General features: G+C 44.4%; 2 protein-coding genes across 2 annotated transcripts; one reads left to right on the top strand and one right to left on the bottom strand.

Annotated features, from left to right (window-relative positions):
- Positions 1-82: 82 nt before the first annotated feature.
- LOC120808660 (uncharacterized) lies at positions 83-6,629 on the top strand. The gene is made up of 17 exons (XM_078082535.1): positions 83-136; positions 211-348; positions 431-523; positions 1,689-1,897; positions 2,377-2,552; positions 2,690-2,828; positions 3,131-3,250; positions 3,519-3,638; positions 3,742-3,838; positions 4,000-4,123; positions 4,236-4,483; positions 4,588-5,346; positions 5,458-5,748; positions 5,844-6,008; positions 6,095-6,199; positions 6,276-6,367; positions 6,450-6,629. The coding sequence occupies exons 1-17, from the start codon at positions 128-130 to the stop codon at positions 6,523-6,525; spliced, it is 2,961 nt and encodes a 986-aa protein (XP_077938661.1). The 5' UTR covers positions 83-127; the 3' UTR covers positions 6,526-6,629.
- Positions 6,630-6,703: 74 nt separating this feature from the next.
- On the bottom strand, positions 6,704-11,774 carry LOC120808661 (dnaJ homolog subfamily A member 2). The gene is made up of 9 exons (XM_040161699.2): positions 11,412-11,774; positions 10,253-10,312; positions 9,657-9,883; positions 9,481-9,561; positions 9,227-9,360; positions 8,918-9,114; positions 8,634-8,778; positions 8,298-8,425; positions 6,704-8,190 (listed from the first exon to the last, which is right to left on the bottom strand). The coding sequence occupies exons 1-9, from the start codon at positions 11,487-11,489 to the stop codon at positions 8,005-8,007; spliced, it is 1,236 nt and encodes a 411-aa protein (XP_040017633.1). The 5' UTR covers positions 11,490-11,774; the 3' UTR covers positions 6,704-8,004.
- Positions 11,775-12,193: the final 419 nt, after the last annotated feature.

Genomic DNA, 12,193 nt, shown 5'->3' with positions numbered 1-12,193 from the left:
AAATGTCTCCCTCTGACAGACACACTGTCACTTTTGTTGCTCGGTAACCTGATCCAGCTGTTTTGCAGAGGACTGCTGTAACCGCAGTAACAGCCTGTATAATTTAGCAGCTCACAGTGGTGAAAACATGGAGCAGGTAAGAGTCTGTGAGTCTAGTTTTAGTTTTTGTTATGCGTAAACTACATCCAACGTCTTTAAATCTCCCTCCAGGATTGTATCACCGATCTGTACCGATCGCTGGGTAAGTCCGTCGGAGCGGAGTTTTCCCCTGAAGATGTAAGTGTCCTCTACCACAAAGTGTTTCACGTATCCTCCGACACCAGCGAAGCGTATTTGGCGATGAAGAAGGTAAAAACTCATTTTGACATTTTAAACAACAAAGTGGCAAGTGTTTGATCCAATCTTCTTTATTCCTCTGCCTCCGTTTCAGATTGCAGGAGGAGACGATAGTTGGTCATGTGTTGGTGAAAATGTGTTGGATGTTCTCCTTGAAATGGAAAGGGAGAAGGAAAATAAGGAAAAGGTAGTCAATGCAGGATCCCTTCTTACAGTTTTTTGCTAAACGACAGCGGGCACAACTGGAGTCACATGTGCAAAACTCTAACTACAGTCTGCACAGCAGCAGTTCATGAGGACCAAACTCTAGTTCGTTTTTCATTGCTTGAACACAGGAAGACGGCTTGGTGGAGGGAGACAAAGAAGACAAAGAGCTGTTATTTCAGATGAAATAAGGGCTTCACTTATAGACCATGTGGTGACCCAAGGTCCTCTCATTGAGAGAGTTGAGGGTGAAACCCAATCTGCAAAGATCCACAGTGGCATCTGTAATGCAAGTTTTCCATCATTCAAACAGGTGGGAGGAGTTTTTCTCTGCCTGGAGGGGGAAAGTGTTTGGTCACCACCCACATGACCAAATGTCTCTTTTGGAATGCCGGATGTGAGGACACGAGTCCAGAGGACTGCCAGGGATGGATGAGGCTTCCAGAAGGTTCTTCCCCAGGTTCATGGCAAGAGAGAACATTAGATGAAATGATGAAAACCTGTGGCCTGATGCTAGAGAGGCAGGATCAGCCCCTCAATTATTTGTTTGAATTACAGTATGTACTTTTAGTTTCTTTTTCTCATTACTGTAATTCTGTAAATTACTACAGACTATTGAAGCAAACTGCTAATTTTCATTTAACTTAAAGAATTATGTTCTAAAAATTTGAATAAATCATGTGAAAGAATGTCACTCTTTTCTTTGAAGAAAATATTACTTTGTATAACGTCACTGAAATGGTTCAAAATGTAAAGATGAACAGTTAGTATTTTGTGTATTGGTGTTTGATGCTGGTGTTTTTACTCTCAGTGTGTTCTGAGTGACACTGTGTGTTCTATCAGTGAGGCTTGTGCACAGTGTTTGCTGCACTGAGCCTGTTTTGAGCCACGTGTTAAGAGTTGTGTTGCTTGGAGTGAGTTTTGCAGGTGATGTGAACGGTTTAGCTCAGGTGACTGTTGGTAGTGCAGACTGTAGTTAGAGTTTTGCACATGTGACTCCAGTTGTGCCCACTGTCGTTTAGCAATCGGAAAAAACTGTAATACAAATTATTGCTAAGGGTCAATGCATTTATTTGCCTCAGTACTTGTACCCTGCGCAATGACAATAAAGTTGAATCTAATCTAATCTAAAATGCATTTATTTGCAGCTCTACTGGGACCTCCAGCTGCTAAATGTTGGAAATCTCAACACTCTCTGTGTGACGGACAACAAAGTTAGAGTCGATCCTCGTGTGCTGAATCGTCTCCAAAGCACAGACCCCAAAACGTTCCCAGGTGTGGTTGGTCGGGGGGAGCTGCGCGGGAGTGTGGGAGGTGTGAAGAGACTGAAGAAGGCAGCCAGGCAGTGCTGGGCAAGGTCAGCATCTTGACTGTCAACAGTCAAAATGTTACTTACATACATTTCCACTGTGGCGATATCAGAGATCTTATGGTTCATAACATGATACTTTATCTTTATAAGAGCACAAAGGAAAACCCAGTCAGTAATATCTGTCATGCGTTGATCAGCCTAGAGTCAGCTAACATGAGGCATCAGACGATACTGGTAATACCAGACAAAGAAAGACTGAAGCATCAAAGTCTGTGTGTGTAAAGCTTTGAGCAACAATACATTTGACTGCATATCATTTATTTTAAAGGTATTTGATGTTATTTATTAAAACACCAGATATTATAACTTTAACTAAGTATTAACACATTGCAGTGTTGATCCTTTATTTGATTTTTTTACTAGAATAAATTATATCTTTAATACATTTCACAAGGCAGGTTAACATTGCATCAGATGTTTACTATGCTTATTATATTGAAAGGTGCTTTTATTTATCCTCCTAGATTGGCATCAGAGAGTGTGCAAAGTCTATTGCCCTCTCCCTGGCAGGGGCAAAGCCTCGGGGTCAAAGGTCATGCCTGGGGCTGTGTCTCCCTATCAGACGTCCTCCTCTTGCTGGATGTGAAGTATGATGCGGTGACCCACTTGCTTTTTACTGAAATGCTTCAGGAGCACTACAGTAAGGGAAAGTCTCACTGGACTGTTAATTAATAAAACACAAAAAACTATCTCTGAATTCAAAGTATGACTTACTCAGTACCGCATAGCCTGGCTCAGGTGCTTCATATTCCCTATTTATTTTCGGTTATACCAAAGCTCTGAGTATTTGGGGGACCCTGCCGCCATGGCAACAACATCAGGAAGAGGAGGGGCTGGGGGATCTGGCAGATGAGGCTTTGGAATCAGGTGATATGCTTCGTTTGGCTGAGCTACCAGGAGCCTTAAGGATATACAGGTAACACACAATAGCACGGTTATTATATCACATTTAGGATGACTTGAAAACCAAACATATTGAAAGTAAAATAATGGCCAAACGGCTTTAAAGCAATATTTCCTGGTCTCAAAACTAAAAAAGTAAAGTAAAAATACTGTGCAGTTATTGACGTCCTGAATGAAACAGGACACTCCCTTTCAGTGATGTGAAAAAACACAGGTGCTTTATCGAAACTCGTGGAGACACTGCTAACCACTTCCCGTGCCCCTTAATCAAAAAGAGCGTCAAAAAGCACCGTAACGGAGATCACTCTCCTGCAGGGCCTCTGTGGGGAGCCGTCCCCAGTGCAGGGAGCAGTGTTGGTCTGCTGTTTCTTTCCTCTGTGAGTTATTCACATTTCATCAGCAAGAAAGGGACGCGCTAACAGTCCTCGGTGAGAGGTAAATACTTAGAGCGGGTCTGCTCTTACTTTGCACGACAGATGGATTCAGGAAATATCTTGGGTCAGGTTCTAAAAAAAGAATCAAAATAATCAAACATATTGTGTACATCCATATTTAATTTAGATGTATTTATACAATTACTATGTTTGATCTCATTGTGCTCAACGTAAGTTATCACTTATGCAAGGAATTGTGCACATTTGGACTTCTACATGGCTCTTACCAGGTACGTAAAGAGTTGATACCCCAATATTTTACCTTCCAGACTGGACAGGGGGAGCCTAAGGCTCTTGTGTCTCTACATCAGATTGGCAACTCTGAGGGCTCGGAGAGAAGAAATGTCTTACAGCGCTCTACTGGCAGCGCGGCAGTCCTGGGAGACATGGTGAGCCAAAGCTAAAGGGTGACAATTCAAATTAGAACACTGAAAAAGGAAGATGCACTTACTACTAAGCTATATTGTGTATGTCCCTCATGTCCTTGTTCAGGCCTCATATAAAGAGTCCCTGCAGAGCAGAGCAGGCAGCGCTGTGGCTGCACGGTGAAGAGCAAAAAAAAGACTTTATCTCGGTGTCACCACAGCAGGTAATGTAAATCTGCAGCCCTTGATTCAGAGAGAAAGGCAACACATGTCAGACTCATTCTTAATAATTAGTGAGTAATGATGTTTCTCACATAATGGCTTAAAAGGAAAACACTACAGTAGTTTTATCAGCAGCACATCAAAGACGTCGGCCCTTTTACAGCAGGCGGTGCTGCAGCTGCTGGTGCTGACTCAGGAACAGGAGCGGAAGCACCTGGTCAGGTTGGCAAATGGGATCTCATTAGAGGATTTGGAAGAACCAGGTTCCACAATGCCTCCAAAAGAGCGTATGTGAATCTTTTTTTCTTCTTCTTCTTTGTCGAGCTGTGTGCTCGTCAGCATTGCTTTTCTTTTGGATTCCCCTGTCTTTGTACCCCGTGTTTTCTCTTTCCTATGCAGATAACCATCAACGAGATGCTTTAAGAAATGGCTGCATACAAAGACTTCGAGAACTCTATGCTGACTTGCAGATTAACACTCAGACCACCTCAGAGCACCGTCAACCACAACTGCAGCCCAACGCAAGCAGTCAACCGACGGCGTGGTGCCAACACCATCTGGAGGATTGCTCCCTGCTCCTTTTGACTCATCTGATGGAGCTCCAGGACGTCCAGGCATCCGCATTACTGCCAGCACTGATGGACGAGGTGAGTAAGGACAAACCACAACATCCGATCCCAAGATCCGACACTTGACAGCAGCTCTATCGGTGAAGCCCATGACTGTTCGAATGATGATGTGTGTCCGGCAGAGTGCACAGTGCGTCCAAGCTCTGCGAGAAGCATACGAATCAGAACTTCAAGCACAGCGGTGCACCAACCTGCTCCAGCTGATGTCGAACACCCCCTTTGCTTCAGGCTCTATTCTATCTCAACGTACAGACTTACCCGAAAATAGCCCCGATGAGCGGATCACAGTCGATGATCGCCACAGCAGTGGTGAGCCAGCTGAAGCTCCCACGGTGGAGGCAGAGGGAGAACTAAATGTGACTCGAGCCGCAGAAAGGACCGACAGAGAGGGCGTCTGGAAAGCCACCGCGGACAGAGGCAAACCTGGACCAAACACTTGCAGCCCCAACCACAACATGTGCCCCCCCCAACCCCCCTGCCAAGATTGTGGAGCGGTCGTGGAGGACCTGCCCTACCTGGAGATCCTGTGTGTATCAGATGCAACGCGTCTTGACGCAGATAGAGAAGCCCACGAAGAAGAAGAAGAAGAAGTGGGCAGTGCCGCAAAGAGCCCCAGGAGGTTTGAGAAACAGGGCTCGCTGATCACCCTCGCTTGGAGCAAACCAGCAGAGGACGACACAGAGGACGGGGAAGGCCCTGCAGGACGGAGCCGGGATGCACAGCCAGAGGACGAAAGCGGTGCAGCTGAACGCACAACGTGGGAGGGGACTACTGGAGTGGGGGACAGAGAGGAGATGAAACCTGCTCTGCTCCACTCTGATTCCACACCAAGTCAACCTGTCGCACATTCTGCAGACCCCCAGTGCAGCACAGCAGGACAGGTACTCAGGTACTATGTGATTTGAAAAGCATAAAATAAAATATTGTATGACCATGTAATGCATCAGATTGGTTTACCCTTTTTAAATCCTCATTGCTCGGCCGCGGTGGAGAGAGCGCCGGCTGAACAACCCGAGATGGGAGAATCTAAATGTGACCTGCAAACGCGCGGTTTGGCAGCAGAGGCCCTGCAGGCCGCACATCCACATCTCATGGTTGACCCCCCTGAGATTGAGCAGGGTGGGGGTGACATCTGCTCTGAACTGATGAAACAGACCGCTAATGTAGACAGAGAAGTGCCTGAGGTAGAAAGGTGTGCCACTGCGGCAGAGCCGGAGCTGTGGGACACGAGAGTACGCGAAACCCCTCGTGCAGAGGACCAGAAATATAACAGTCGAGCCGCGGTGAGTTCGCCGATACACGGGTGCGTGCGTGCAAACAAAGAGCTGTGCTGCACATTTCCTCGTCATTCCCTCATCTGATGTTTGCTCTGGCAAAGTTTGACAGTAGCCCTGCGGAGAGGGATTCCACACTGCTGGGGAGAGAGCGGGCACGAGAACCAGTCTCGGAAATGGAGAGAGAAATCACAATGCGCAACCTGGTGGACATGCAAAGAAAGGTGGAACAGAGGCAGCAGAGGGATAAAGAGAGGCAACTTCTGAGGGTGAGAGAAATGTGGAGAAGAGTGTACAGGTCAGTGTTTGCAGGAGGCAGAGGCAACATGTCACCCTGACACGGTCTGTCCTGCAGGTTCAGGAGCGTCTGTCCATCATACAGAACAGAATAGCAGAGGAAGACCTACTTGGCCTGAAACACACAGACCGGCTAAGGCACCTGACAAAAGATCTACCACAGGTAAAAACTGTATATTAAGGTAATCAGTCTACATAATGGTATCTGTGATCATATTACCATCACTACTGTCTTTTAGGAGGGTAAGAACCAGCAGAAGACAGTTGTCAGAGAGCGACTGGATCAGCTGAGAAGAGAGAGATCCTATGTCATGCAGTCCAAAAGAGAAAGGTGGGGGAAACTTCTTTAAATAAAACGGAAACACCCAAGAGAGGTTTACCATCACCCCTTGTGTTTCTCATTTGTCGTCTAGGAATACTGCTGGATTTAAGGAGCTCCTGGGTCCAGTAGCTCTCAACAGCAATGAAATAGACGAGGGAGCAGACTGATGAATGTGTCGTTTTAACGAAAGGGATTTGCAGTTAATTACTGCTTTCAACAGCGTCCGACGGAAGTGGGATTTATATAATAAACAGTATTCTGATGAGTTCAATGCCGCAGATTTTTTGTATTCCACTGGCCCTGTTGTTTATAGACTGACAGAATAATGTAAAAGCATTCGCAATGAAACATCAAAAATTTTAATTGACTGTTTATTATACAGTTATCTTGACAAACGTAAGCATCAACATTAACGTCATTTAACAATGACCCCCTTTAGTTGTGTACACATTGTATTTAATTAAGTGGCTATAATTAAATACACATTAAGTCGCAACAGTGCACGTTAAGAGTTTAAAGAGGTCTCGTCACAAGGAGACCGCTGTAGACTTTAAATGCACCTATGGACAGGGGCTTTATTTATTTACAGATCTATGGGAATATTGTAACATGGCAAAGGATCTAAGTTTGGCTAACAAGTCTACGGTGGGAAGATACGTATAATACAGAGGTTTGCTGCGGGCCCAGTAGAGGGAAAATATCTACATGGGAAGAATTCTCAGCAAATAAACATTCTGTTTTTTTTCCCCCCTCTTCAATTGCCACTATTCAGATTCCACGAACACTGCAGTCCAACACAAAGCAGGAATATCTATCACTCTAATAAGCCAGAACATTCCACAGCAGCTCACACGGAGAGCAGCTGCATTACAAACAAAGTATACAAGTGTGTCCTCAAGTCAAATGAGCAATTTGCAACTCTCAAACAAACGATCGTTGAAACAAACAAGATCAAACTAAGAAAACATGGTGCCTGGCTGACGGGTGTTTTAGTCTGGGGCGATTACATTTCAGCAATGTGACAGCTGGGGACTCAACTGTCTGAAACAGTTGCATTTTCAAAAGGACGCACTTTTAGGGCTGTAATTAAATTAGCCCTCTTTATACCAAGGCCCTGCGATAGTAGTGACGCGCTGAAACTCAAACAGGTGTGATGTCAGGTTTCTCTGTAGTGTCCTATCCGGACCCTTGATCTACATGTGGAAGATCATTCGGCAAGAAAGCAGCATGCGCGCGTGTGTGTGTGTATGTGTGTGACAGACTAAACTACACTGTATACAAGAAAGTCAACAATATTTGCATTTTATACAATAGACTGGTGTTTCGCACAGTGAAAGGTAAAAGCAGGAGGATGAAAAGAGAGCGATCCAATCAAGTTCATTCAGTGAACCTTCTTGCTGGAGACTGATGAGCACTACTGTCCATAAACACGAAATAGTCATCAGACGTCCAGCATATCTCTGACTTATGGGCACAATGGAACTGAGGAGGGTTGATATAGTGTATCTGTATTTGTGTATACCTCTTTTCATGCAAATCATGAAAGGAGAGAAATCAACATGTATGTGTGGGAAGTGTTGAAAGATGTTCGCATTGGGACTCAAGAAATGCGTCTGTAATGTGCATGTTTTAATGCATGAGTCTTTCTATTGGTGTGCACACTGCACCCCCGGGCCATGATGCCCCCCTTCCTCATCAGAACTATCATTGTAGGCCTCTCTCCTGGCTCCACCTGACCCTTGACTCTTGTCAAATTCAGTAAGATCAACTTCCTCCGCATCTGCTGCAATAACAGGATTCTCCGCACGAGCAGGCAGTAAGCACTCGAGTTCCTGCAAGAAAATAGTTGGGTTTTTTTTTAGAAGAAATGAGAGTGCAATCATTCAAGCCCAATCAATCTAAAATTGTGCAAAGCGAGGCTTTGAAAGTTGGGACTCACATTCAGTTTCTCTGGGCTAATCCAGTTGTTTTCAGGGAATTGGACGTCAAACTTGATGTAAAGGTCTCCCTTCTCAAATGGGTTTCTGTACTGAGGCATTCCTTCTCCCTTCACCATTCGAATAGAACCTGCCACACAACAACAAAGTGGTGTAAAGACACGCAGACGCAATAGGAATCCTGTATCTTGCATTTTACAGGCTATGTATTATATATTGTGATATCATCAGACCATAGGAGCTATTATCTTTTGAACCTTAAAACATCATAAAAAAAGAAAGCAGGACTATCATGTCAGAGACAAAAATCAATAAATGTGGTCAGAAGACTAGTTTACCTGGCTCAATGACCTTGCCAGGTGGATATTTGACAAGCAGCTGACGTCCATCAAGGTGGGCAACGGTCATCTGGAAGCCACACAGAGCCTCAACCAGACCGATACGTTGGACCATGTGAAGGTCACTGCCATCACGGCGGAATTCCTGATTTAGATTGACATCCAAACTTGTTATGCGTCATAACATGTACAACAAACAAATGTAGAAATATCATCTTCTAAGCTGTGATGAAAAAATAGATACAGCTAAACCATCACTATAAGAAGCCAATTGTTTTGTTTACCTCATGTTCTTTCTCTTGCAGCACCAGGACTATGTCTCCTGGTTCGACCCCTGGTGCTTGGTCAGCTTCCCCAGAGAATGTGATCTTCTGTCCGTGTCTCATGCCTTTGTCCACATGCACCTCAAGAAGCTTAGTCTCCTTGCACACCTTGTGACCCTCACATTTTCTGCAGCGGTCCTTCTCATTTATCACCTCACCTGCACAAGGACACATGCAGAGATTGGACAATTTCAGAGTGACGTTGTGGTTGTTGTTGTACAATATCAGTCTTGGTTACAGTTGGTGTGTGGATTTTTACGGACTAAATACCTTCTCCATTGCAATCTGTGCAGACTGACTGCATCTGTTGAACCATCCCAGGCGCCAGCTGTCTAATCATGATTCTCATACCTCGTCCTCTGCATGCCACACACTTCTGGACTGCTCCTGCCTTACCCCCTTGACTAAAAGGCAAACAGTAAAGACCCATCATTGTTAACAGGCAAGCATCTCCAACAAAATCACTCAAATTACATGCAACCTTCTTTCAGGTTTTAAAAATATGACGTTCAAAGCAAACTCACCCATTACAGGCAGCACACAGCACATTCTTACTAAGCTGCAGTTTGGTGGTTTTGCCATTGTAGACATCTTCAAGAGAAACTCTGCATGACAAAATGAGATACAAGATGTGTGCAACAACACAATATATTCAAAGTACCTATTGAAGCACCAAACCATATTTCTGCAACACACTTACTTCAGAGGATGTACCATATCTTCTCCTCTTCTCCTGCCTCCATTGCGTCCTCTGCCCTGCCCCCCCATGAAGCCAAACAGTCCTCCGCCAAAAATGTGAGAGAAGATATCGTCCATGCCAGGCCCACCGCCTCCTCCCTCTCGTAGGCCCTGTTCTCCATAACGATCATAAAGCTCCTTCTTTTCCGGGTTTGTCAGCACCTCATATGCAAAACTGATCTCTTTAAACTGAAAAATGAAAAACAAAATCAGACAGTTTGACACCGTGTCAAACAACTCAGAACATCACAGCAAAAAGGGACAACTAAAGTGTGTTTTCTTAAGAGCCCCTGTTATAAAGCACAAAGAACCTAAAATGCAGTCTGGCCTTATGTGTCACATTGCGGTATCAGAGATGGAGACATAGAGCAGTATGAATCAAACACTGACGCCCATTTCACTGGGGGAAGAAGCCGTTTCATATTCTGTTTTCTGATCTGTAACGTACCTCTAAAGTTGGGATGTGTGATCACAATAAACTAAGTTAACAGAATTTCTTGGTCACAATTGTTGAATAACTTCACTAGTGCGGTTTAACCTTTCTTTGGTGCAACACACCTTGTCTCCAGCATCAGGGTTCTTGTCAGGATGGTACTCTTTGGCCAGTTTGCGGTAGGCCTGTAATACATGAACAAAGCGGTGTTAGCGCCGTGGAGACAGGCACAAAATGTCCTGTAAAGCTCCTGTAGCTAGTCACAGCGTGCATTAACTGTGCTTACAGCCAAGGTTTTACTTGCGGCTCTGCCGTCAACCACATACAGACACTGGCGAGAAGTGCACCGATGAGTTTAACATGTCGAGATACTCGAGCGTAGAGACATCACATTTCAGATCTTCTGGCAAATCTAAAAGTACTTCATTTTCACAGAACAAAAACGTGTTGAACGAGGATCACGATCAGATGTTGTCATCGCCCAGTAGGTTTTGGAAGGAGTAACGAGGTGGGATGGCAGGCGACAGGCTTGACATTAACGTTACATTACATTAACAAAAACATGTTACGTCGTCCCGATGTCCCAGTTAGCAGACTTGTTTAATTAGCCTATAATTGAATTGAGTTTGGGGTAATTAACGTTTACGATACGCAGGAAGTAAGGGACAAGCAAAGTATTCAGTAGCGTTAGCTAACGTTACAAGACAGTCATCTAACTTAAAGTGTAGCGTTATCTTTACACCTCAACTCACGACACATTTCACTTCAAGTTTAGAAATACAGTATTGTACACCAACGTCACAACAACTGGGTTTCTTGTCATGGTACTCGTGTATCGAGGTTAGAGGAGATGTTTGGTTAGCAGTCGCTTCGTTACTGTATGACTTGGTGGGGACTATTTGCTGGAATGTATCATGTAACTAGCGTCAATAGCCGGCCGGCTATCACGCTCGTGGTCAACACTGTATTTCTTGGTTTCCGGGGAGATTTAGAAAAACAAATTAAAAAAAAGACAAAAATCAAAATCATCGCTGATATTTTACTGACACCAACGAGTATCTTTAACTGCCCTCCAAACGCGGTGCCATTCCGTACTCCACATTTATTCGGCTAGCTTAGCGTACTGGCTAGCTTAGCAAGCTGTCAAGTCGCTGCGGAGCTAGCGATAGCGTCCCTTAACCTCGCTCAACGCTGTTCGTATTCTAGGCCGAAATTCACCGTTTTTTCAGAATTCCGCTCGCTCTAAACACATCCCCAGCTCGTTCGAAACAACAACCCGTGTACCTTCTTCAGTTCATTTTCAGAGGCAGACGGTGAAACTCCGAGGATGTCGTATAGCTTCGTGTCCACAACGTTCGACATGATGCTAGCCGGCTACACAGAAAGACCTTCTGCGGAGCTTCAGCGGAGAGAGGAACCGACGCAAGGACCAACGGCTGCGGGTGTCCGGGGTTGCCAGATACTACGACAAACACCCACTCGGGAAAAAAAAGATGTCACCAAACAGCACCCATATTATTGCAGAAACGGGCTGTAATTGCGTTGCTGTTGCTGTTATCTTCCCACGTAATAAACGGTGGTGGTACGTTTACAATGCGGCACGTTATAGTAATACTGGTAAATTACGCTTTATACCCGGAAGCCTACATAGGTGGGAAATGGCTGCGAATTTACTTTTTGACTGAATAGATTTAATGCAACAAAAAAAAACTATTTTAAAAATGAGTAGAAAATGTGTACACGTCAGAAAAAAACGTTTCTTAAATGATGAGTTTTTGGTGAATCTTAAAAGAAGGATGCACCACACTATCTGAAATGTGAAGATTTGGCTATTCAAATATATCCACTTATACCTTGACCTCATACATAATACATTTCATTTACATAGCGCTTTTCCAAATTATATATATATTAAATATCCCAAAAGCTAAGCTGTAAATAAATAAAAAACAAGCAAACACACGCAGAACACACAGTCATACATTAAAAACAGTTCTGAAGAGGTGGGTTTTGATTGTTTTAAATGTGGAGAGGTCAGTGCAGTCTCGGGTGAGTTTGGGGAGAGG

This window comes from Gasterosteus aculeatus, chromosome X (assembly GCF_964276395.1).
Source record: "Gasterosteus aculeatus chromosome X, fGasAcu3.hap1.1, whole genome shotgun sequence".
Taxonomy (NCBI): Eukaryota; Metazoa; Chordata; class Actinopteri; order Perciformes; family Gasterosteidae; genus Gasterosteus; species Gasterosteus aculeatus.
Note: the sequence above shows the minus strand (reverse complement) of the source record. Positions and strands in the feature narration are given on the sequence as shown.